The 26,720-nt window shown below is 51.2% G+C and overlaps 1 protein-coding gene and 1 long non-coding RNA gene across 3 annotated transcripts in view; one reads left to right on the top strand and one right to left on the bottom strand.

The window, feature by feature from the left end:
- Nucleotides 1-5,911: 5,911 nt before the first annotated feature.
- LOC118571559 lies at nucleotides 5,912-8,675 on the bottom strand. Its single transcript, XR_004943371.1, has 4 exons — nucleotides 8,603-8,675; nucleotides 7,585-7,850; nucleotides 7,201-7,291; nucleotides 5,912-6,961 (listed from the first exon to the last, which is right to left on the bottom strand). It is a non-coding gene; the product is annotated as an uncharacterized LOC118571559 (long non-coding RNA).
- A 4,297-nt stretch (nucleotides 8,676-12,972) lies between these two features.
- Pcsk6 (proprotein convertase subtilisin/kexin type 6) overlaps nucleotides 12,973-26,720 on the top strand; it is a 179,314-nt gene continuing 165,566 nt past the window's right edge. For both annotated transcript variants that reach the window (XM_036191078.1, XM_036191087.1), the window contains exon 1: nucleotides 12,973-13,351. In XM_036191078.1, coding sequence (XP_036046971.1) covers nucleotides 13,079-13,351 — 273 coding nt within the window. In that variant the 5' untranslated portion in view covers nucleotides 12,973-13,078. The remainder of the gene's footprint in view (nucleotides 13,352-26,720) is intronic.

A 26,720-nucleotide genomic window follows, 5' to 3' on the forward strand; every position in this document is an offset into this window, starting at 1 on the left:
GCTTTCTTTTATAGGAGTTGCTTTGGTAATGTCATCTCTTCACAGCAACAGAACAATAACTAAGAGATACGTACTCCCACTAAAAGGTTTTCATGGTTATCTGACATTCAGATTTAACTGCACTTCTACTGTCTACATGGCAACCCTACTGAGCTGTTTCCTTAGCCTTCTATGAAAGCATTTCATCCCACAGGCATGTGATGGACACACCACATTCTATTTGCTGTGGGTGATTATCTATGCTATTTATTCCCGGTGTTTTTGTGCTTGGTTACAGCTTTAGACAGCAAGCTCCGATGGAAGCCCTTCTCAAGAGCAAGCTGAAGAAGCTGAACTAGCTTGGCTAGATGGTTGCCTGGGTGATCTAGCCTGAGTACTTACATCTTGACCAGAGGCAGGTGGTCAGTGTCGAGTGGGTATGGAGTATGCTACTGTTTTTACTGAGTTTGGGGACTGTGAATGTCCCTGAGATCTGAGTTTGGTTTCCTGGAGCATAGAGGAGGCCACTGGGGCAGTATTCCCAGCCCAGCATGGATGTCTGAGCCTCCAAGATTCCTGGGCTGTGAAAGCCCATCACCTCAAATGCAGCATGTGCCCATTCTATAAACCAGCACCCTCTCTTAGATCAACGTTCCCTTTTTCCGGTAGAGAAAAAGTACTCAGGGAGGTGAGGGGTGCCCCAATAAGAGCTTTCATCCCAGATCCTCTCATTTCCTGCTGAACTCTGCTTTTCAGCCTGTTGGAAGCCCACCAACCCTTGTTGTTTTCTCATGTCAGAAAGGGCACACGTCCTGAGGGGTGATCAGAGATGTCTGTGAGAGCATGCATCTGAGCCCCTCCAGGCAGCAAGGCTGAATGGCTCCCAGGTAATAGACGTGTTGTGTGAGCTGTGCCCAACCCTGGCTGTGTGCTACCTGTCAAGGGGAAGCATTGTGAGTGACAAGAGGATTTATTCCTGCCAGAGAGAGAATGGCTTGTAATTCACAGCCTGTGGAGCTGGCTTCTAGCGCATCATTGGGGCCATCTTTTTGTAGGCAGTAATAAATTGTCTTAGTACTGGTGCTGACATAACATGCTCCCTTTTAAGTGCAGTATGATTTTTATTTTTAAGAGAATATTCATATCTGACAGCAGGGCTCCTGGGTGTCCAAAAGCTGCTCTGGAAAGATTTTTTTTTTTTGAAAGGTGTTATTCAACTCCCAAATGCCACTGTTAGAAGTAGATTGACTTCTAAGCACATCCTGGGGACACTCTGGAGTGCTGATAGACAGAGGGACTTGTCTCTCAGCTGAGAGGCACGATAGGGATGCAGAGAACATCTAGAGAGTGTAGTGGTCCAGAGACCAGCGCACTGCTGCGTTTGCTGTATCCTGAACTCCCATCCCAGAGGACTGTGTGGCCACCACCCAGGGACTCTTTACCCGGAGTACTCATAGGGTGGGGTCAGGGTGTGTGGCAGTCAGTCTACAGCCACCTTGTCATTCCCAGTTTCCTTCAGCTGGGTGGAGGAACCTGATCCCTCCCATCGTGTCCTCCAGGGAGTTGTAGATAGAGCAGCCTGCAGAGTCCCAGTGAGCACCCCAGGAGCAGTTTAGATGGCGTCTCTGCAGATAGTAACCCATAGCCAGATCTGCATGACACTCTGACAGACCAGCTGGACAGTTCTGCTTCCTCTTAAGCAAAGGCCCAGTCTTCATCTTCGAGCTAGTCTGGCTGTTTGGCACAAAGAGATGAGACCCCTATGTGTTTGGGGGCCTCTCTCTACCTCTAATATGTAACTTCATAGCCACCTCGCCAGCCCCTCATCACCAGAACCCCATAAGAAGCTGGGGGGAGTGATGGTCTCCAGGAATATCTGAGTTACTTTTCTATTGCTGTGAAGAGATGCCATGACTAAGACAACTTATAGAAGGAAGAGTTTATTGGGACTTACAGTTTCAGAGGGTTAGTTGGAATCCATGGCCACCATGGTAGAAGGCATGGTAGCAGACAAGGCAGGCTTGGCACTGGAGCAGTAGCTGAGAGTTTATATCTTTTTCCAGAAGCAGGAAGTGAGGTGGGGGGAGGGAGGGAGAAAGGGAGGGGGAGGGGGCTAACTAGGAATGGCATGGGTTTCTGAAACCTCAAAGCCCATCCGCAGTGACACGCCTCCTCCCACCAGGCCACACCTCCTAATCCTTCGCACATGTTTCCACCAGCTGGGGACCAAGCGTTCCAACAGATGAACCTACTGGGTCTGTTCTCATTCAAGCCTTCACAGGTAAGGTCTTTCCTCTGTGCTCGGGATTCCCACCCCTCAGACAGAAGGGGGGAGTGGAGTGAGCTCACAATGAGGAGACACACCTTTCATCAGCCACACGTGGGGGAGCCCAGCACCTGTGGATGCAGCACCTGTGGATGCAGCACCTGTGGATGCAGCACCTGTGGATGCTATGGGGTGTCACGGGGAAAGGGAAGGTGGACTGTGAGTCACTTACAGGAGAGATGCAAAGCTCTGGTGAGGCTGGACAGCCCAGCTGCATCCCCACATCCACGTCTTGAGCCATCCGTATAACTAATACTAGCTACTGTCAAATGTCTGTCTTTTGGATAAGCCCTCTTACGCACGGCTGCCAGGAGCCCAGCTTCACACTAATTCATCAGTAGTGAACACAAATATGACATGCATTTTGTGCTCAGTTGGGGAAAATGAGGCGCAGAGAGGTTAGCTGACTCCTCCAAGGTCACACGGCCAGGAAGTGGCAGAGCAAGGGCTAAGACCTAGGCAAGTCTAGCGTTGCTACCATGATCCCATTTTGTTGGCTCCGCCCCTCATTTTGTGGTTGGACACCCACCCCTTGTACTACTTGAACCATTGAGTATTACATCCTGTCATGTGGTCACAAGATCCAGTGAGGTGCTCCAGCTGGTCCTCGGTGAGCTAGTTGTGAGTTCGAAGGTTCTAAGCTTCCCTGCCATGGGTCTGGGCTTTCCTCTTAGCGGTGGTGACCACCTGTGACTGGCGGCTCTCAGAGGGAGCACACCCGTGTGTGTGTGTGTGTGTGTGTGTGTGTGTGTGTGTGTGTGTGTGTGTGGCTGGTTTTGAGGAAAGATCACTTTGGTTAGATGCAGAAGAAGGGAGGAAGAGGAGTGGAAGGGTCCGCCTACGGGTCCATGGGAACGTTTGGCTACCAAATGCTCAGCCTTCGGAAGATGACGCTGCAGAATGGCAGGAGGCGGCCACAGTGCAGCGGATCCTCTCAGACAGGGCGTAGACACTGTGACAGGTGATCCCCAAGCTCTCTCTGTGGCAGATGATGTAGGGGGTAGAGGGCATCAAGGGGTCCTTCCTGAAGGACCAGGTGAAGTCCTTGCTGGGGCCCCAGACCTCTGTACTGCTAGTGAGCTTGACCGGAGTGACTGGAGCTGGACCAAGGGAGTCAGGGAGCCAGACTATAAATAATGAGAACATAGAAAAAGCCTCCAGGGCAGTGGTTCCCAACATGGGGGTCGGGACCCCTCTGGAGAGTCACCTAAGACTGTAGGAAAACACAGATGTTTACATTATGGTTCATGACAGTAGCAAAATTAGTCATGAAGTAGTAATGAAAATAGTTTTATGGTTGGGGGTCACCACAACATAAGGGACTGTATTAAAGAGTCCGCAGCATTAGGAAGGTTGAGGACCACTGCTCCCAGGAATTGGGAAGCCCTGAATCCACCACCCAGAGTAAGCATGATGCATGATGTCAGGAGGCACTTAGGGCAGAGGAATCCGGCAGAGCTGACCATGTAGGAACAGAGGCAGGCTTGGCCTCCTGAAGTCACAGTGAGTGTATAGGTACAGGTGTGGGAGCCACTGAGGCTGGGCCGGTTGGCTTTCTATTCTTCTGATGGAGTCCAAAGCTGTCACAGCCTGACCTGTATCAGTCCTTGTCCTCTCTCTCTTCCTTCCTTTAACTATGAGTACTCTCTCCCTCTCTCCCCTCCTCTCTAGCTTCTAGAACACTCACTAAGCTTCCTCCGACCCCAGGGCCTTTGCACATGCTAGTCCACCTTGGAATGTTCTTCCTGGACGCTATCAGGAGCCGGGGAGACTAGGCTGTCCCTGGATGGCTCCTCTATTACCCAAGTCATGGTTTCCTCCATCAGAGTTTAATGTGAGTTTTGTTCCCTTGCTTAGACCTGACCGATGGAGCACTTATCTGCATAGCTCCTGTTTATTTCCTCAAGCTTGTGGGAGCCCATAAACGTTTTCTAGTGAGATCTGAGCTTGCTTTACACAGCAAGGCTGCTTTAGGGGATGGCTGGACCACATGCAAGGTCACCAGGTGTTTAGGACCTTCTACACTTGCTGTGTTGAGCTAGGGGAAGGTCTTTTGCTCCACCCCTTGGCGTTCTTTTAAGAAGCCCTTTAGTAGAGACAGAAGGGGCTGGTGGGTTGAGACCCAGGCCCTCCCGAGGGCTATCCTGTGTTTTCTGTCTGTCTCTCTCCTCTATACTTCTATCTACAAATTCCTCATGTCTCCCTGCTTAAGAGTACCCTGGGGGAAAATGCAGGGACAGGGCCCCAACACAAGCTCACCTCAAAATCATTTCCTCTGAGAAGCCTTGGCCCATGCAATGCAATGCTTGCTCCTCTGTTACTTGACAGTCTCCACCCTGAATTGGGTGGGGGCCATGTGGACCCTCTGGGGACTAGATTTCTCTTTACATGAGACTGAAAGCTGTGGGAGACACTTTGAGGCAAGGGTAGAGTGTCACACAAGGGTCTCCACATTGAGGAGCCATTGGGAGGCTCCTGGGAGGTGAGGGGACTTGACCAAAGGGATAGCGGAGGGCATGGTAAGAATCAGTAAGGTCCTGAGTGGATCTCCAATGTGGCAACAACCAGCTTTACTGATACGGGAGACATGGGAACCAGGGGCAGGGCGAAAGTTAACCCCACTCTCAGGACAGAGCTGGCATTTGCTGTAACTGGAGCAAAGGTGTGTATGAGTCTATGTTGCATTACTGTAATGAAATAGCTGATGCTGGGAAGCCTTATGAAGAAAAGATCTCTTTCTCTCTCTCTCCCTCTCTCTCTCTCCTCATGGCTTTCCAGGTGCATCTGAAAAAGTCCCAAGATGGTGCAAGGTATCATGTGATAACGGAGGGTACATGTATGCTTGGGTCCATGGCTTTCCTGGTTTTCCCCTCTTATGAAGCCACCAGACCCAGTCAAAGGCTCCACCCTGATGACTTTATCTAATCCTTATCACCTCCCAGAGGCCCCACCTCTGATCACTAGAGCTTCCAACCCCATCACATCCTGCTGTGAGGCCTCACAGCGGGGATTAAATTTCAACACCTGAACCTCTGGGACACACAATCAACCACATCCAGGCTGAAGTGGGGTGCAGAGGGGGAGTTTTCTGACAAACCTCCAACATCCAAATGGAGGAGGTGTCTGTCACCCGGAGTCACTTGTATGTCCAAAGTCACCAGAGGGGGAGACCCCTGGGAGAGTGACAGTAGAGGAAGAACACCAGGGCTTGGGGCCATCCTGTGCCAGCAAGGATCCTGTGCCAGCCTCGGAGGACCTAAGGAGAATGAAGAGATCGGGCTGGGCAGACGAAGGTGCCAGGAGTCCCATGAAGATCAGGCTTCAAAGATTTCTTCCAAAGGCTGGGGACAGTGAGGTGGCACAGCCTGTAAAGGCGCTTGCCACCAAGCCTGGTGACCTGAGTTCAATTCCCAGAGATGACAGAGAAGAAGAGGAGGAGGAGGAGGTGGCGGTGGCAGGGGCAGAGGCAGGTGGATTTCTGTGAGTTTGAGGCTAGCCCAGTCTACAGAGCTAGTTTCAGGACAGCCAGGGCTGTTACACAGAGAAACCTTGTTTCAGGGGGCGGAAAAAAGAGGAGGAAGAAGAAACCTTCAGTAATTAGTCCTTTGATCTCCACACGTGTACTATGGTGTGCGTCCACATGTGTTCACACACACACACACACACACACACACACCACACACTGGAGTTATTACCACGGAGGATGCTGGTGATGAGTGTTGAGGGCTCTGGGGGTGGGGCTTGATGCAGGTGGGTTTAAGTCAGAGCAGGGGAGAAACTGACCAGAGGGCAATGCTGAACCTGACCCAGGCCCTGCAGCTGGGCAAGGCAGCTTCTCCAGGACTGTTTACACACAGGGAAGGAGAGAGCAGGAGGTAGGTGGCAGACCCATGGACCCCTACAACAATGTTGGGAAGCCAGAGCCTGAGGCAGGAGACCATCTCCTGAGAATGGTGGAAGCAAAGTGTTCAGCCGGGAGTGGGGGCGTGGCGCTGGAGGGGCTGAATCAGCAGGACAGCCAGACTCCCCGTGTCCTTGTAGGTGTGAGAGAATGAATGTTGGGTGAGGCCGACCAGTCAGAGTGGTTCTGCTTCTTCCCCGCCTGCCTTCGGCAGCACAGGGACGGCTCCTGGGTGGATGCAAGGCTCACACAGGGGAACAGACTGGTGCTTGTTTGTCCAGACGCCTGGTAGCTACAACCGAAGACACAGAGCAGGGGCACTGAAGGGGCTGTAGGGCAGAGATGGTGGGCATCCTTCGTAGGGTGGGGGCTCTCCTGCTGAGGGGAAGGGTCTGGGGAAGGAATAAAGAACCAAGTAAGGGCTGCAGCACACCAAGCGTGGTTCTCTGGGCATCAGGACAGCTTTGGAGAAGGGCAAGACAGGAGACAAAGACATTCCCTGGCTTGTGATTTCCTTGGGGGAAGATTGAACTCATGGGACCTGTAAAGACCCCACCCGACACTAACTTCTATTGTATCCACCGCACAGGCCTGCACCAGGCTCTGACAGCTACAGACACACTGGGCTTCTCTTTGCAGACAGAACTAAGCTTCTGGTTCTTCTGGTGACTGCAGACTCATCACTCCCACTCAGTCGTCTGCGCGGCTGTTTGTCCTGCCTGGAAATCGAGCCCAAGTTCTGAAGTTCCATTCACCTGGGAAAACACATGGGCATTAACTGGGAACCCAGTCTGGAATCAAGGACGTCTCTACAGAGGAACAGGGGATGCATCCTGCAGCGGGACTCAATGTAAACACAGCCAGATCGTCACTTTGCCATCGTAGGGTTGGGACACTTGGAGAAGGTGAAAGCTGCTTGTGGTGGTTCGGTGGCGTGGTTTGGGCAGTGTTTCATTTTAATAACACTTGAGCCTGGCTCCCCCTCCTTTCCCACCCCTTTGGTTCTCTTCCTGCCCAGTCCTTCTTCTTTCCCTTCCATCCTTTCAAGAAACATTTGTCGGAGCTTGCTGTTAGCTGAGCAGAATCTAGAGGGAAGAACACAATAGAATCAGAGAGGGGGAGACGGGCGGGGTCCCCAGCCACTTTCAGGCTGCTGCCTGCTCTTGCCGCCTTCATTTTTCTTTGGCTCGATCTAGGGCAGCAACATGCTGCAGGGTGGAGAATGCCCCTCCAGGAGAAAACTCAAGATGATCAGTCACAGCACCCCCGAAACTGGCCTGCAGGAAGAAAGCCTGTGACCTAGGCCTGCCCAGTGGTGCCCAAGGGGAAATGGGCTGGGGGTGGGGGTTCTGCTCCTTCAAGAGGCAGGAAGTCACACCTGCCTTCTTCCCTTGGAGGCTGTGAGAGGAAAGGATGCTCCAGTCTGCGGCAGTCACTTAGGAGGCAAAGGACAAAGCCAGGAGAAGGATAGAGAAGTCATTCTCGGTCTCCGTGTCACTGAGGCTCTGAGTTGCCACCTCACTGTTTGTGCTTCCTTCCCATGGCCATTTAAGCGTTCTGTAACCAGAGGCATCCAAATCATTGTGGGGGGCAGGGATCAGCATTGTGATTTTCCGTCATCCGTAGCTCTGAGTCTAGGAAATCCTACAAGGCAAAAAGGGGACACATTGCAGAGCCTCTTTTAGGAAGAGTGTCTTAGACTTTTGAGTTTTTGTTTTGTTTTTTTTTTTTTTTAGTTTTTTGAGACAGAGTCTCTCTGTGTAACAGCTCTGGCTGTCCTGGAACTCGATGCAGGCTGGCCTCAAACTCCACAGAGATCCTCCTGCCTCTGCCTTCCGAGTGCTGGGATCAAAGGAGTGTGCCACCACCGCTTGGCAACTTTGAGGTTTTTGACACTCAGCTTCTACATGGTATTATGAAAGGAGCCCCAGCATATTAGTTGTGGGGTCCAAGATAACTGTGTGTGCAGGGAAAGCCATTTTCAGGGGGCTCTTCCTCAAGAACTCTAGGGTTCAGATACAAAGGGAGAATCAGGTGGGACCAGAGCGTCTGCTGGTCCATGAGAATTCTATGGATAAGGGGAACCGAGCTTAGGGGGCTGTGAGGGAAAGAACTGTCCCCCATCGAGCAAAGGAGAGCTGTGTGTCAGATTCCCAGAGTGTGAAAAGGAGAGAGAAGAAATATAAGCTGGTAGAGAAGTGCATGTGACTAGGGGAAACCTTGAGCCTAGGTAACAGTTTTTGAGGTCCCTGGGGTGGGGAGACCTTTACCCCCATCCATGTCTCAGCTCCTTCCTGTGGTCACGTCAGTGTTTCATATTGAAGACCTTTGATGTTATCTGGTCTCAAGGAAGTATGGTTTGTTGGGAAGTGTTTAAGCCCCACCAGGTATCTTACCTTTGAACACAGAGCAGCCTGAAGCAGCCAGAATCTCCTGAGAGTAACAGAATAGGTAGCATTTGACAATTAAACCAGTTCAGAAGGAGCCTTCACTTTGCAGAATTATCACAATCAATTTTGATGGAAAAGAATATAAACAAGAAGAAAAATCAAAGCTCTGTGGATGTCAATAGAAGCCACAAGGAGGAGGGAAAAGCAAGTACATTTGTGACAGTCCCACGGGTCTCTTTCCTGAGCTGTGTCTTAAAGGCACTGACACCATGTGTCATCAGCACACACACATATGTACAAGTGTTCATGCACATTTGATATGTGTAGAGGCCAAAGGCTGACATTGTGTTTCCAATCACTCTCCACCTTATGTTTTGAGACAAGGTCTCTCCCTGAACCAGGCTCTCACCAAGTCAGCTGGCCTGGCCACATAGCAAGCGCCAGAGAAGCCAGAGAATCCTCCAGACTGCCTCCCACTGCTGGCTACAGGTGAGTGCTGCTGGACCCACTTTTTTTTTTTTTTTTTTTTTTAACATGGATGCTGAGGGTCCACACTCAGCAAGCACTCCATTCATTAACCCCCCCCCCCCAGCTCTAAGGTGTTATAAAATAAAGTGTCAGAGGCTGGAAAGATAGCTCAACAGTTAGGAGAACTTCCTGCTCTTATGAAGGACAGGAGTTTGCTTCCCAGCACTCAGGTTGGGTGGCTCACAACCACCTGTAACTTCAGCTCCAGGGAACCCATTGCACTTTTCTGGCTTCCACAGGCACCCTAGATTATGGGTGCACACACCCACATGCATATATAACATAATTTAAATGAAGTAAATATTCTTAAAATAGTAAGAAGGAAAATGTCCAAGGTGGGAAGTGTTATTGGAGACAATGCAAAGGCTACATTGTTGGTGTGGAAGAAAATGGGGGGGAGGGGACCACTGTGCAGACCATGCAAAGAGGGGTAATGAGGAATCCTCTGCCTTGGTCCTGATAGAAAAATGAGGAGAGTACCCTGGTTAACCCTAGCTGGTTCTCAGTCTGAGAACATGCTGCAAAGCAGGTCTCCAAGGATTCTCAGGAGCTAGAGGCCCCAGGTCATAACCCCTCTCTGGAAGAACTCAGTTTCAGACCCAGCCACTGGTGACAGCCAAGTATCAACCACGAGCTGTTCTCCTGGTTCCGAATGTTAAAAACCTGCAGATATGCAAAAACCTGGCCTTGATACAGATGGTACACTCTGGGCCCAGAGCCTAGCACAGGGAAACAGGGCAACCCCAACTTTTGTGCCTCACTGTGAAGTGCCTGGCACCCAGCAGAGCATGGTCACCACTGCTGTCTAAAGCGCTTACTGGGTGCCAGGTGCTGGACAGAGGGCTCCACACCAACCATCTCCTGTCACCCTCACAGTGCCCTCCACAGGGACAGCAGCGCCTGACGTTTACAGCAGAGGAAACTCAAGGGACTTGTCTGAGGTCACACACTGAGTGAGTGGTGTGGTGAGCTGGGTGTTGAGTGCTCACTCTTCTCCAGACCCCTAAAGGTGCTGCCCATGTGACACAGAGCTTTCAATCTGGCCTGTAGAAGCTAGCATACTTTCAAAGGTACAATTTGGCAGTCAAGTTTATATCACTTAAATGGAGGTAATTCTGAATCCCAAGAGGCTGTGCAGCCTTGACTTAGGGGTACACTGGGGCTCAGCTAGGCAGCTCTGCTCTTGCTATACAGGGACCAGAGATAGGCATAAGGATGCAATTCCGGCCAGGTGGTGATAGCACATACCTTTGATCCCATCACTCGGGAGGCAGAGCTAGGCAGATCTCTGTGAGTTCGAAGCCAGCCTGGTCTACAGAGCGAGATCCAGGACAGGTACCAAAGCTACACAGAGAAACCCTGTAAAACAAAACAAAACAAAAAGAATACAATTCCTTAACACCTCCTGGTGGTCTTCTTTTTGGGAAAACGTATGAGCATTTTCTAACTTCGGAGACATGGCCATCTCCAGTGACCTTTCTAGTCTGTGTCCTGTCCTTCAGCAGCCTGGCAGACCTCAATCTGAAGAAGCACATGCACCCCCCCACCCACCCACCCCCATGAGCCTGGAAGCTGTGTGCACCTCAGGGCCATCTGGAGAGCAGAGCTGAGTGAGTAATGAAATCCCCTCCCTGCAGGAAGACAGGCAAGTTTTATTACAGATCCTATCTCAACTCAGAGGGCTGGGACACTCCTGTGATTGAGTTAATCCTGTCATCGCGTAAATCAATAGGAAACTCAGAGGAGGCGATTTGATTTAGGATGTTCATTTGGGCAAGCTGGTCTTCTACAGCCACGCTGTGGCCCAGGTACTTCTACAACAAGCAGAAAGTTTAGTCCCAACGGACCAGCCTTGTTAATAAAATAAAGTCAGATCCCTCCGAGTACAAAATTCAGATGCATTTTTATCTCCTCTCAGTTCAGTATGCTAAATCCCCTAATCTACCAAATTATTGTAGAAAACCCCTATCTCTGCATGTCAAGATGACTGCTTTGACAGGGTACCCTCCTGGGAGGTCTGAGGTACTCCATAGCATCTAGACTACAAGCAGTATGCAGGGCTTTCAAGCAGGCCATGCTCTTAAAGTACAGCACAGGATCCAGGATGAGGCAGACACAGGCTGGTCCATGAGGGCCAGAAAGGGGACTCAGGCTGTCCAGGTGGATTTCTGGAAAGGAACAGAGTGAGTCCCCTAACTCCACTCTCCTCCATCCAGTGGTTTCTCTAAGGACGGCCTGCCTGGCCAGAGGTAGGCTGACGCTCTGGGTATTGTTTTTGTCCAACAGGTGTGGCGTGTTCTCTTCAAGGGCTGGCCACTTTGTGTGATGGCCTCACATCTTTCCAGCAGGCAGGGCGCCAGGGAGCACCCAGGCCTTGACCCAGGGCCTTGTATTTTGCAACATAGGGTGGATCTGGCTGGGGACAGCAGGGTCAGTCATGGTCTGGGGAAGAAGAGGGAAGGCCCCAGGTGCTAACAGGGGCCCTTGGCAGGAGTCCTGTTAGCATGAATTTGGCTTGTCCTTGCTGGGCCTCTCCACATACTTCCTTCCCTTCTTCCTCCTTCATTAGGGTGACTCATGCTTGTAGAAAGGAAGAATCATGTGGGATATAAAACCCAAGGACTCCTGAAAGGGATGTTGGAAAGGACTTCAGGTGGCCCTCGGTAGATCCTGCCCTACGTCTACCCTGTATTCCTCTCATTTCTGTCAGATCTACCGGACTATATAGATTTAGGCAAGTGAACTTCCAAACAGCCGCAGAACGGGAACCAGCTGTTCTATGAACCTGAGCATTGGAGAAGCCACTTCCTTCCTGCCTCAAGGCTTTCTCTGCCTTGTTTTGTTGTATTTTGTTTCCCGTTTCCCCTCCTGCATTAATCAGGCTGAAGGTTGGCTGCGTGGGGTCAGCTGGGACCAATGGGTCCTCTGAGGGTGGCAGCCACCCTAGCCCCTCATCTTGACTTGTTCACAGTGTGAACACGTGCACAATTCTCCAGGCTGCTCCAGGAGGGAGAGTGAGGATGAGTCAACTCACTTTCCTACTGACTGGTCTTAGCTCGTTTTTAAGAGTATACACAATCTAGTGAACACCAACCACGTGGCAGGTCCTGGGGCTCATCCAAACAAACATCTTTGTCAGCTGATTGCAAGGTAAGAGCTGACATCCTCAAACAGCCAGATGGAGAGATGCTATTGTTACCCCCATCTTACAGGCCCAGCAAGGACAGAAAGGTGCCCAAGATCACACAGACACAAAGTGGTCAGTCAGCCACGGGGTTCACATGCCTAGCCTTCCTAGCTAGGCAGCAACTTCAGTCCTGTATGGACGCTGTGTCCCCAATACTCTTGCGGACTCCAGCTGAGTTCACCACATGCCCTTTGTCCATTCAATATGGTCTTCAGATCAGGCCAGGTCCTGGGACACCCCAGTGTTTCCCTGGCATCTCCCCCACCCCAAGATCCGGCACATTTGCATGTTCACTGCCACAGCTAAGTTGAGCAAGGCTGTCTAGCCTTGGGGACCCCAGCAGGTGAGTTCAGCCTCCAGGGGCGCAACCGGTAGAAATGCGCCGACCTAAGTCAACTCCTCGGGGGATATGGGAAACTCACGTGGGATGCCCAGGGCCCTCCCGACTCTTTTTGCAGAACGTGCGGGGCCGAGGCTGCCACTTCGGGCAGCGTCGTATCCCAAGAGCCCCAAAGTCTCGGGTCTCCCCTGCGCCGGCCCCCACGGCTGCTGGCGGGCCGGGAGACTGCCGCACGAGCGCGGGCCCAGGGGCGCCACCGGGCCGCGCGGGCGGGAACGCGCCGCGGCGGCCTCCTCCTCCCCGGCTCCCGCCCGCGGCGGCGGCGGCGGCGGCGGCGGCGCTTCCCCGGCGCGGAGCGGCTTTAAAAGGCGGCTCCCCACCCCCCGGCGCACTCGCCGCTCGGGCGCCGCGCGAGCCTGCCGCTGCCATGCCTCCGTGCGCGCCGCCAGCGCCCGGGCCCCGGCCGGCGCCCCGGGCCGCCGATGTCGCGCGAGGCACAGGGGCCGCCGGCCGGCACGGGCTCCCGCCGCTCGCACTGCGCCCCTGGCGTTGGCTGCTTCTGCTCGCGCTGCCCGCCGCCTGCTCCGCGCCGCCGCCGCCGCGCCCCGTCTACACCAACCACTGGGCAGTGCAAGTGCTGGGCGGCCCCGGCGCGGCGGACCGCGTGGCTGCGGCGCACGGCTACCTCAACTTGGGCCAGGTGAGTACCGCCGGCCCCGCGCGCCCCAAACTTTCCCGGACGCCGGCGGCCACGCGCGAGGGGGCGCCCTGCCAGCTCGGCCGCCGCCGGCGCCGCGTGGGAAGGCGGCCGGCACCGCTGGGGACGGCAGGGGCGCCCTGCGGGGATACGCGGGCACTGCCGAGGGACACTCGGCGGGGAGGAGGTGGTGGTCTGCGTGGACCGTCATGCGGGAGGGTCCGAGGCTGTGGGTTCCCGGGCAGTGTCGCCGGGCACTCGCACTCGGAAGTGTGGCCTCGGAAGCCCTGATCGGGCACCGACACCTGCCCAGCAGCGCCGGAGTGGGCTCCCAAGGGGTCGCCGCGTTCTGCCCACTCGCGCCATCCTCAGCGTCCACTCAGTTCCCGGTGGCCTCCGAGCTCTGGCTCCGCCTCTCGGGCCACTCTGCCCTCGACGGGTGGCGCGGGGCTCCGGGCTAGGTGCGTGCACCAAGGCAGTCAGGCGCTGGCTCAAGTGGGCGACTTGAGCGTGGCCGGCAACTCAGGGACTGGCTTTTCCTCGGTGTGGCGCGCTGGTGCCTGTGTCAGGTTTGGGTCTGGGAGCAAAGGGACCCAGAAGCTGCCGATGGTTGGAGGCTGGACTCTGCACTTAAAACCTCTCTAGGCAAAGAGGATGGTTGCTTTGCTTTGGGCTCTGGCTGCCGCTAAAACGGCAGCTGTCTGCACACTAGCTGCATGACCTTGGACACGTCACTTGACTTGTTCATCCGTAGTGGTAGTGACTTTGTACTGCCTCAGGTTAATGAGACGACCCGGTGATGTTCAGAAGCAAGGCGCTAGTCATGAAATGCCCTTTCTCCCACCCCGGAGGTGTAGAGGTTGGCTGTCACTTATACTGAGAGAAGCCAAGTTTGGGCACTAAGTCAGTGCGGCTCCCAAGGACTGCCAACATAGGGCCCTTTTTTTTTCCTGATGGAGCCCTGCAGAGGGGCAGTGGAGCGGGCTGATCTCGATTTATGGCCCGTGGAGGGCCTCAGGGGGCTCCAGTGTGCAGTCCCACCAGGAGAGCTCTGAGCACTGTTACAGATCGACAAACTACACACTCAGGAGAATCGAGTGAAATGAAGGGAGCGTGGCCTCATAACTCAAACTGCAGCACCAGGCTGTGTTAAATTTAGTTTCATCATTATCTGTGACAGAAGCCAGCAAAGTGTGCCGTGGTCCTGATCAAAATGACAATTCTCCAGCACTTGATGTGAGGTGGAAGGGGAAATTCTGCTATGTGAAGTCAGTTCCTGAGGCAGGTCAGAGTTTATCCAAAAGGAATAACTGGCTTTTGTGTCTTCGAACATCCTAAGAGCTAAGATTTTGCCTTTTGGTGGCTCTGGCTTCATTGCTCTCTGACGCTGTCAAATCTCCAGGCCGATTGTCTACGTTGAAGACTGCTCTCCCGTTTGCTTAGGGCTCCCGACTCCTGCCATTCTTTATTCTTCTGCCCAGGTGGCCCAGCAATTTGTCTCAGCTGAAAGTGATCCTTAAACTGGATGGTAAATTACAAAGTGCCTGTGATTTGGGTTCCTATAATTAAATGAGCAGAGAGGAGGCGAAGTTGAACCTCTGAGCTCTACATTGCAAGAGGTGGAGAGGCAGTTAGCTCTCCCTTGGACGTTCTTGGCCCCTGGAATAACCTTGTCCACCCCTTGGCCATGCTGGCCTTTGAATCTGCCCTGTCTCACTGAGTTGCTTATGTACAAGGTCTGTGCTCCTGATTTTGCCTGTGGGCGAGAAGGTTCTTGAGGCATGCCTCCCATCACCCTGGGATGTTGTTGGGTGGCCCCTTAGGTCTCTCTGGACAGTGCAGTCACAGACTGCACACAGCCTGTCACTCAGCTTGGTAGGCCTGGTTCTGAAAGATGACTGGGTTGGGGGTAGGAGCTGTCTTGGGTGTAATTACTCAAGGAAAGCCCTGCACTCTTCCTTCCAAACCTGCTTTTCTTTCTGCACTTTTAAGTGCACAGCTGACGTGGAAAAGGGCCTGGAGCTTTCCAACCTCTAACTACTCAGTAAGAACTCTTTAAAAACCTTATTGCCATTTTCAACCAGCAGAATTGGTGACTCAGAAATAAGACATAGATGTTTTTAGTTTTGCTTTATAGATGAGTCAATGGAGTGGGGGCCGGGGGAGGGGGCTGTTTGTGTGCACACGGTGACCATGTGTCACCTCTGCCATGATGATGACCGCCTCTGTCTCTGGCTGCATTCTCGCCTTTGTGCGATTCTCTCTTCCAAACCCTTAAAGGGCATTTAGTGTTCTGTTCTCTACCTGCCCGAATCGCAGCTTTGGCTTTCTTGTCCATCCGTCTGGCTGTGCCCTAATGGGATTATATTGCTAGCAATCCACGGAGCCTGCTTAATGATCAAAGGAATTTATTTGGGGGTTAACTCACAAGACAGAATAAGGGAATTTGTCTCAGGATCCTGCAAGGGTGAGGCACGGTCCAACGTGGTTCTCTGGTGAGCTCTGCCCTGGTCCATACCAGCATCCAAAATCCAAAACCACAAGGTAGTGAAGAGAGAGAGCATGCATGTATCCCAGGTCTTAAGGGTCCTCCAGTGCCCAGGCCCCAGAGGCATGTACCTCAAGGTCACAGACAGGTGTAATAGCTACCTGCTACCTCACTAGGGGCAGTGCTTCAGGGCGTGGCTCAAACAGCCACCCACTACAGTGCCCTGACATTCTCGCTGTCAATTCTTTACTGTCAACCAATTGATAACCTGATTTGATTTATTTAACACGATCCACAGGTAACTTAGGCCAGCTATCAGTCACCTTTCTCAAATTACAGATCTCTTTCAGTCTGATACAGGTTCTGTCCCTTTCCATTAAAAAATATACATCTAATAAAGACAAGTTAGCCACTGTTTCCCTCTCCTAGCATCATTCCAGATAATGCAACAAGTTTGTTTTTAACATGAAGTACAAATTATGGACCAGCAAGATGGCTCAGTGAAGGTAAAGGAGCTTGCTGCCAAGTCTGATGACCTGAACTCAATCCACGGGACCCATGTGGTGGAAGGAGAGGACTGACTCCCCCAAAGGTGTCCTCTGATCTCCACATGTATGCTGTCGAGTGCACACATGTGTGCACGTCTCAACACACACAAAATAAATAAATAATAGTTTTGAAAAAGTAAAAATTTCAAAGAGTCATATATTGCCATTGAGAGTTGACATAAGTATGTGGCTAATGGAAGGGAATCTCGAGACTAGCTGTAAGAACTCCTAAGGAAGTTGAGTGGGCTGCTAGAACACTGACCACCTGTACCTTGGCAGATAGAAGACAAGAGAAACTGTAGTTCATCCCAGCATAAAAGCTGGAAGGTCCTTAGGGATGAGTTATTTAAAGGGGAGAAGTTATAGAAAGAATGATAAAGAGTTTGGGTTTTTTGAGGTGCTGGGGATGGAGGATGCCCCTAAAAATTATTTACCCTCCCCCATTAATCCATTAATCCACTGTAATTCCATAAATCCTTGTGGGATTGAGCTGTATGTGGCATCTGCAAATGAAGTATAAAATATGGCATAGTGAGGTCCAAGAGTGCCTCAGACCAGTCTAGGAAGGGAGAGCAGGGAGGGGCACTGGCCCAGTGATGGTCCCGCCCATCCGAAGAATGGACTCAAAGCCAAGGGTGTGTAGGAGCCTGTGCATGCCAGCAGAAGAGGCACAGATGGACGAGGAAAGGTGGACCATTTAGTTAATAAGTGGTTCTGGAAGAGCTGACTGTCCACATGGGTAAACAATTAGATTCTTAGCCCACGCTATGCAATGTTAAATTCTAGATGGGTTTAGAGACTTGAGTGCAGATAAGCTTTTTAGAAAAACATAATGACCTACACTCATGACATGGACAAAGGAGGCGGTAGACTAGGAAAAGCAGAGAAGATAACAAAAAATTAGAGCACAGAAATTACTTTTAAAACTACAAATGAATGAGAAAAGAGATAAACGCTCAGTAGAAAAGTAAAAAAGAGAAATGGGTGAGCAGAGGAAATGAATGGCCACAAAAAGAGGTGATGCTTAGGCTGCCCGGGAGCTGCCAGAAGCCGGCAGTGGTACTATTTCACACCTATCCGGATTGGCAAACCCTGTCCGGTGTCAAGTGTTGGCAAGGATGTGGAGCCCAGAGACCTCTCGTTGCTACTGGTTGAAGTTGGCATTTACCTTAGAGAGCATTTTGGTTCCATGGTGAGACATGTTGCACCAGCTACTCTCTGTCAAGTCTCGTACTGGGGAAACTTGCTGTGCATACAAGGAGACTATGAGGAGAATGCCCATGGAGACTTTCTTTTATACACATACATGAAGGGAAGAGCAGCCTAAGCATCCCCCGGAAGAGGGAAGAAGTGACTCAGAATAGTCACACTACGGGATAACCAGACAGTAGTTACAAATTCATTATATATATATATATATATATATATATATATATATATATATATATATATATATATATGTACATATGTGTGTGTGTGTGTGTGTGTGTGTGCGCACCGATCAGGAAGCATCAAGTTTTAAAGGCAGTTTCAGGTGCCCAATATTTATGTTACCTTTAAAAACCAAAACATACTGTATTGTTGGTGGATGAATAAGGATAGCAAAAATTGAGAAGCCCAGATAGCAAGGATCTCCTTCAAATTCTAGTTTATAAAGGCTTCTAAGAAGGGGAAGGCTTGTAGCTTTCTTAATCCTTTTTCTAATTCTTACAGATTTTTACTTTATGCATAGGAGTGTTTTGCATACATGTATGTATGTGCAACATGTGTGTGCATGGTACCCCTGGAGGTCAGAGGGAGGGTGTCATACTCCTCTGGGACTGGAGTTACAGTTGGTTGTGAGGCACCTGTGGGTGCTGGGACGTGAACCTGGGTCCTCTGGACAAACACTGAATACCCCTAGTCCAATTCTTGGGTGACATATCCTCTGTGACCTCAGGGTTCTCATCCTTGGTCTTAGCCTGCACTGGGTTAAACTAGGCAGGAAACAATGCTTGTGTGTGACACGGACAGACTAGACTTTTTGTGCTTCCCTAAGCAAGACGGAGCAACTCCTTGCACCAGCCCACGTGGGATTAGGCGTCCTAAGTAATCGAGGGATGATCTAAAGCGTGTGGGAGCATGTTCTTTACAAATAGCTATCATTTGTGTAGGGAGGGGAGCATCCTTGCTCGTGGTATCTGTGGGTACCGCAGAACAAGTGCACTTAAAGAAATGGATCTGGCTTATGTACAAATCATCTTCAGGCGTTTTACATTTTCCTCCAAGTCAGAATACATTACATATGATGCTGCATATGTTTGCTTGCAGCATGCGTACATACATGCATATGAGTCCACATATACATCTACACATAAAATGTTAAAAGGGAAGAGAAGAAAAACTGTCTATCAGACACACATGCCACAGTGTTCTTGGAGGCCAGAAGCACATCAATGGACACTGGAGGTGCCTTTGGGCCCGGGTTAAGAAGGCCCTGCTTTGAGCCGGGCAGTGGTGGTGCACACCTTTAATCCCAGCTCTCCAGGAGGCAGAGGCAGACAGACCTGAGTTCAAGGCCAGCCTGGTCTACAGATCGAGTTCCAGAACAGCCCAGGATATACCTAGAAATTCTGTATGGGAAGGGCAGGGGGAGGCCTGGTTTAAGACCTCCCAGGCAGGGCCCATCCACTTGTCAAGGAAATAGTGACTCAGTGAACATAAGGCCTGGCTGCAGATCACAGGGTATTTGGATAGAGCGGCACCAAGCACCAAGCACTCTGGCTCCTGGCCATTGCCCATCCCCTCTACCATACTCCTTTCTTCTTTCCTCTGTCTCTTGGCAGAAGGTCCCTCATTCCAGCCCATGTACATGGTTACCTTTGACACCGAAGACTCCTAGACAAGGCGAGTTCTTTATGGGCTGGGCATGCAACACTGTTTTCTCTGCACTTGGAACTGCGACTGGGCATCCGCAGCTCTGGGAAGTGATGTTTATCTGAAGGGTAGCACTCTGACACTGTACTTACCCTTGTGTTTTTGCTTTGCCTGGGGTATTGAGCTAATTTGTTAGTTCTGAGTTTGAACATAAAAAGAGCAGGCTGGCTGCCAGGGCCCTAAAAGATCTAAGAGCCTTAAATGATTTTGAACTTGCCCTAAATAGTGTTCCTTAAAATAGCTAGTGAGCAAGCCATCCCTGGCCCAGAATTTCAGGTAAGCCTGTGGAATCCATTTGTCAGCAGGGGAAAACTGTTGCGCTGTGGACAACTTGTGCTCACCATGAAGAACCAGCCTTAACCAGGTGTTAGGATAGCGGGCCAGCCAAAGCACCAGGGGCTTGGTGGGGACAAAGCAAAGCCCACAGTGCCGATCATCTGTGACCTAGTTCTTGAGTACTGCTTTTTGGTCACAGGTTGTCTCAGTGTTATGCACAGCTGGCCTGGGAGAGGTCCTAGACGTGTACCGGGGACCCAGACAAGATTGGGATTTTTGAGGCTTGTGTCGTACTGTCTCACTTGGCATCTCCACTTAGTGGACGGGGCTTTGATGGACTAGACTGCCCTCCTGAATCTGAGTGGACAGCTAGTGATCTGGCTAGAGCGTGTGGAGCCAGGAGAGCCCCAAGTGGCAATGTCCAAAGGCAGACATGGAATGGGGCCTAAGCAGCTGGCTAGCTGACCAGCCCACTGGAAGTGTTCAAGTGTTTCCCAGGCAGAGCCAGGGAGCACATCAGAAACACAGCAGCAGACACAGGGCAAGGGAGCCTGCAAACACTGGGACCTCAGTTTGCCTTGCATTTTGGGTGGTCATAGGGCCACACAGGGGCTGGTCAGACACTGTTTTCCAGTGTCTGGCCGTTCCCTGCTGTTCTGGGAACATCCCAAGCTTGTTTGGGTCTCTTGGCCGCTGCAAAGACAGTAAACTTTTTGAGCCCTCCTCCCAGGGCTAGCCCAAGCTGAACTGGAGCATCCCCTCCTCCCAGGACCTGTACAAAGTACTTCTCTGCACCTGTTCCCCAGTGCCTGTCTTCTCCTGGCTGTCAAGACTGCGCTGTGACCTCGGGGCTGACCAGAAGCCCTGGCATGTCCTCAGGCTGATGTTTCTTGTGTGGGTGTCCTTGCTTGGGGAACCTTATGTCAGCCCTGTAGGGAGATGTCATCTCCTGGCCATGAGGCATTTGGTCCAGTTAGAGTCTGACACACCCATGATTGACAGACCAGGGCCCAAACCCGCACTCAGTGGCTCATTTTCAACTTTCGTCGCCTTGGCAGGTGGACCCTGTCTCTGCTTCTCAGTCAAGGGCAAATCACCCTCTCACTGGAAGCCTTAGGATGAAATAAACAACAGAGTGAGTGGCTACAGTCGGTGTTTCTCCTGCTTTCTATCTGGTACTCCTGTGTGTGTACACGTGTGCACTGTGCTCTGTGTTTCCTATGTGTGTACATGTGTTCACTGTGCTGCCTGTTACCTGTGTGTGTACACATGTGCACTGTGCTCTGTGTTACCTGTGTGTGTACTCGTGTGCACTGTGCTGCCTGTTACCTGTGTATACACATGTGCACTGTACTGCCTGTTACCTGTGTGTGTACACATGTGCACTGTGCTGCCTGTTACCTGTGTGTGTACACATGTGCACGGTGCTGCCTGTTACCTGTGTGTGTGCATGGTGCTGCGTGTTACCTGTGAGTGCACACGTGTGCACTGTGCTGCGTGTTACCTGTGTGTGTACATGTGTGCACTGTACTGCCTATTACATTACACTGTGGACAGCTTGTGCTCATGATGAGGAACCAACTGGAACCTTAACCAGGTGTTAGAATAGTGGCCCAGAGCCCGTGGCAGCCAAAGCACCAGGGGCTTGGTGGGGACAAGGCAGTGGGCTTCTTAGCATCGAAACTTACATCTCTCTGAGGATTTTAAAACACTGAACTTAGTAAACTCTCTAGCCCTAAGATGCTGCACTCAGTCTCTAACTGTTATCAAGTGGGCACTTAGCTATACCAGCTCACCTTCTTGTGTCCTCATTTCACAGAGGGACCTTCCACTCTGCTGCCTGAACTAGAGGCCTGGAAGCTGCCTCTGGCTGTGGTTGCTTATCTGTTCTCTAAGGGGTCTCATCACAAACTGATGGGCTCGGAGGACCCTGCTCCTGCCGCTGTGTGGAGCAGGCTGGATCCCCTAGCCCACATGCATGCATACCAGGGTTCCACCCCAGTTCCAGCTGCACACTTCAGAACCCCCTTCCTTCACTCCCAGACTTCCCTTTCGGCTTCCTCAAGCTACCCTCTCTGCTCCCGTTGACCTCACCCTCCTAGCTCTCTCCTATCCCCCCCAGCTCATCTCCACTGTTGATTCATCAGCAGCCCTCCCAAGTGCCCTAGCCCAGAGGTCTTATCCGTCCTCTGGGCCCCTCATCACTGTTATCATCCCTGATGACGGTGGCTGGTTTGTCTGCCATTTAGACTCTGGGTTTTCTGGTGAGTCTGAAATTGCTCCTCTGGCTGTTCTTTCTCTGAGGTCAGTTCTGATTCTACCACTGTCTCTGGTGACTGAGAAGCGGCCCCTAGTTGGGGACATGTGTTCATTTAGTGAGTCCTTGTAGAGGTTGTGAGCCTCTGTAGCTGAGCAAGGGCAGGGCCCAGCCCTTATTTTATTGAACATCTCTCCCACTTCTTTTTTATTTTAATCTCTTGCTTTTCAAATTTACTCAGCCCTGTGTGTGCATATGCATGAGGACACCCTCCTGGGACACTGCCCTATGCTTCTGGGTCAGGTCAGCTCCACACTGAGCTGAGAGCCCCATGTCCCCTGGCAGTGCCTAGGGTCCTGCCATGCTTGCTTCCCATCCCAAAGGTCCTATCATTCCATCGAATCCTACATCTTCCTGGTGTCCGCCCTCTGAAGACAGTGATGGGTGCTAGGCCTCTGTCTGGTCCTGCAGGGAACCAGGATGAATAGCCATCAGCTGTTGGGAGCCTCACACTCCGTGGGATGGGATCAGCAGCCTTGGGTTCCCATAGTAACCAGCCCATCAATGCCCTCAGTGTCGAGATGGTGGCACCGCCAAGGGGAAGAAATAGTCTCATTGTCTCCCCTTTGGCCGCTTGGGCACAAACAAGCCGCACCCCGCAGGGCCCTGCAGTGCCCTGAGGTCCAGCCAGATTTGCTGCTCTGCAGTAGTGCATTGCACATGACCCCTGCTGAACTGGGCCAGGAAGGGGCCATCACTGTCAGCTCTTGGACCCTCATGGGGAGTCTTGAATCTCTGCCACTGGCCATCCTCAGCAGTCATAGATCCCTTGTTGATGAGGGCCAACTTTTCAATGGCTAGCCAGGCCACTCCTGCCACAGGGTCAACAGCTCCCTTGTGTTTCTGAAGGAACCTGGGTTTCCACACTTGCCCACTTTGGTTTCCAGTCATCCTGGTGACAATCTCAGAAATGATCACAGAGCATCCTTCATGCTCAGGAGAGGCCTTGGTCGGTTACCTGTGTGATCTGACCACTGGCAGAGTGTGTGTGTGTGGGGGGGGTGTTGGGGGAGGGTGCCACTATATAATTCAGGACCCTCTCCAGAACTCCTTGGGGTACCCTACACCCCCAAGTCTGCCCCCCATGACCACCTTGTCTCTTTCCCTGCCCTCCAGGCTGGAAACCAGGGTATTTCCTTGGATTTTTCCCTTCCCTGGTATTGGCAGCCACGAGGTACAGTCCCTGCCAGCCTGCTTCCAGCTGCCTCTTACCCCTTACCCCACAAGCCAGCAGCCACAGCCCAGGCCAGCCCATGCTTACACTCTGTTAACACCCGAATGGCCTTCCCTGACTCCCTTCTCGGCCTTGACACCACCACCCCACCACCCCAAACCAGAATGTTCCAGAGCCACAAGCCTCACACTATCCCTTCTCTGCTTTCAAACCATCAGAGGCTCCTGTATAGCGTGGCAAACACAGGCCTGGTGAGGTCCCTGCCTCCCCCGTGCATAATCTCCAGCCTAGCTCCTTCCCGCTCGCTCCCACGGTGCCAGAACTTTGATGTTCTGGGAACCTTACCCATGCTCATTCTTTACATCTGCAGTTTATTATTGCCTGACTTCTCCATGTGATCTACCCGGAGAACCAACCTTGTCATTCTCCAGGGATGGTTGAAAGGTCTCTTCTGATCTGTCTACTCCTGACAGGCTTGAACACTGTCCACCCTGAGCTCCGTGAAGGGTTTGGCCACAGTGTGTGCAGGTCTTTCTTCTCCCAGGACTGTAGTAATAGCTTAAACTCTGTGTCTGTCTCCTCAGGACCTGGCCTGCTTCCTGGCACATGGGCTCAGGATTTGTGGGTTTTTGATTCCATTCACAGTGAACATGAATAAGGGAAAATGCTAACCTTATTGTCAAAACTGCTGTGGAATTTTAGGTTTGGAACTGTCAAGGCCATGTATGGGTTTCTATCCTGGGACAGCCCTTGGTACCCTTCTGTTGGGTGGCATGTTCTCCAGGACTAGGTCTTGCTCCATGATTTCAGCGTCACCTGCAGAAACTTAAAAAATCAAGGTCAAGGAATAACCTCAGCTCTTCCCTGCCCCATGGCTACTACAGGGCAGTGCCGACACCTCTGGTGGGACCCAGGGTCTGAGACTAGTGTCTCAGAGTAAGGGTGAACCCAGGGGGAAAGCAGCAGGGCCAGGAAGTCGAGGTGGAGGAAATCATGGAGGGCAGGAAGGATGGGATAGAGAGAGTGTAGCCCACCCGAGCCTCACTGGGAGTCTTTTGTGAAAGTTTTAGTCTTTGGAGCGGCAGTCCAGATTCCGACTACACTGTGCCTCAGGTGTGACTGTATTTAGATGGCAACTTAGTCATTGGATGCCACTCTCACCATAACTATCACCATCCAGCTTTTAGCTGGTCCTTGCTAGCCACCAAATGCTGCTGGTCATGCTGGGAATCCCTAGACCCCTGGTATTAACTTCTCTACACAGCTGAGCAAATTGAACACTGCCCCCCCTCCCCCGCCCAGAGGTTGACTAATTTACTTCAGCTTAGTGGATGCCAACTCAATAGCTTGGCAGCTGACTGTTTGGAAAGGTACAGAGAGAAGGTGATATATGAGCCAGTGGGGGCTTGAGTCAGGTTTTCCAACCAGTGAAGAGAAGAGGGTTGCAATCCAGGCAGGAAGGTTGGGGAGGAAGGGCGGTGCCCTGGGAAGGTGCCTTTGTGACCCTGTTAAGTGAGGGTGCCTAGTACTTAGGATCCTCCCTTCTTATCAGGCCTCTGGCCCAGAATTTACATCAAAGGCTTATCTATGCAGGAATGAAGGCAGACCAGCATTGCCTAGGATCAAACCCCCGGCCTTACACATGCTAGGCAAGCACTCTACCTCTGAGCCACACCCCAGCCCTAGACCAGCATTTTTATAGTGGATCTAAGAGTTTTAAGGGCAGGGAAGGTACCTTCTCCAGCCTAAAGTATACCCTCTCCAGCCTAAAGTATACCCTCCCCAGCCTAGTGTATACCCTCCTCAGCCTAGTGTATACCCTCCCCAGCCTAGTGTATACCCTTCCAGCTTAGTGTATGCCCTTTCTAGCCTGATGTATACCCTCTCCAGCTTAGTGTATACCCTTCCAGCTTAGTATATATACTCTCCAGCTTAGTGTATACACTCTCCATCCTAGTGTACACCCCATCCTAGTGTATACCCATCCTAGTGTATACCCCAGCCTAGTGTACACCCCATCCTAGTGTATACACACCCAGCCCAGCAGACCCTAGCAGAGTCCACTCTAATGGTACTGAGCATCAGAGTCTGGAAGTAGAACCCTGGTGAGGGTGGCACAGTCGAGCCACAAAGCCATATAGTCTTCCTCTATTACCACAATGTAATGCGACCAATAAAATAAAAAATTTAAATGCAGAGAAGATTGGAAACAGAAAACTATAGTACTCATCCCTAATTCCATTGTCCAAAGATTATTACAGTTAAAATTTGGACCATGTCCTTTTGCTTTGTTTTTTGATCTTTGTGCATGGGTATGTGTGTGGGTTTGGGTGTGTGCATGCCATGGCACACATGGAGGTCAGAGAACAACTTCAGGCGTTGCTTTTCAACTTCCACCTTGTTTGAGACTGGATCTCTTGTTCGCCATTATGAATGTCAGATTAGCTGGCCCAAGAACATCTGAGATGCTCGTATCTCCAGCTTCCATCTTGCTGTAGGTTGGAGTGTTGAGGTTACAGATGGGTGCAGCCTTATGTGGGTTCTGAGGATCCAAACTCATGTCCTCACATTTATGCAGCAAGTGCTTCACTTATGGAGCCATCTTTCCAGCATTTTTGTAATTTCCATAACTGTGTGTGCATATGCACACATACTTGTGCTAATATATATGCATACACACACTCCTATATGCACAGATGACTTACACAAATAGACTGTATACTTTTAAAATTATCCCTCCTAAGTTAGTAACTATGCTTTGCTGTAATTTTTAATAGGTGGTATGCCATTGTGTGGCTGACAGGTAATTTGCTTAGCATTTCCATGACATTTAGGTCAAGGGATTCTTTTGTGGTGGAAGTGCTTGGTCTGGAATGCCAGGGCCTTGTGGGGAGTTGGCCCCACTGCTTCCCTGTCCCCACTGACCAGCTCACACCACTGTTGACAGGTGTCCTGCCCCACTTTTCTGTCCTTGTAGAATTTAGAAATATTTGTTTAACTTAACTCATGATATTATTGAGAATTTTTTTATTTTAAAATATTACTGGGCGCCATAGAGATGTGCTGTGGAATAATCCTCTTGTACTGCGTAAAGAGTTGTCACCTGAATTGGCTTAATAAAATGCTGGTTGGCCAGTAGCCAGGCAGGAAGTAAGTATAGGCAGGGTCACTAAATTAAGGATGATGGGAAGGAGAAGAGTGGAGTCAGAGAGTCACCAGCAGATGCAGAGGGAGGAGATGAACACACCATGCTAATAAAGGTTCCATCACATGGCAAAGCATAAGTAGAAATAAGGGTTAATTTAAATGAATGAGTTAGCTGGTAACGAGCCTGAGCTATTGGCCGAGCATTTATAAGTAATACTAAGCCTCTGAGTCAATTATTTGGGAAATGGCTATCAGGTATTTCAGAACAGGTGGGTGGGAGAGAAACGTCCAATTACAGAGATGAATCAGTGGTTAAAAGCACTGGATTCTCTTCCAGAGGACTCAGGTTCGATTCCCAGCACCCCCATGGCAGGTGACAACCACCTGTAACTCGAGTTTTGGGAGATCTGATGCCCTCTTCTGATCTTTACAGGCACCAGGCACATGTGGTGTCCAGACATAGATGCAGACAAAACACACACACACACACACACACACACACACAC

The sequence above is a fragment of the Onychomys torridus genome, chromosome 1, assembly GCF_903995425.1.
Source record: "Onychomys torridus chromosome 1, mOncTor1.1, whole genome shotgun sequence".
Lineage (NCBI taxonomy): Eukaryota > Metazoa > Chordata > Mammalia > Rodentia > Cricetidae > Onychomys > Onychomys torridus.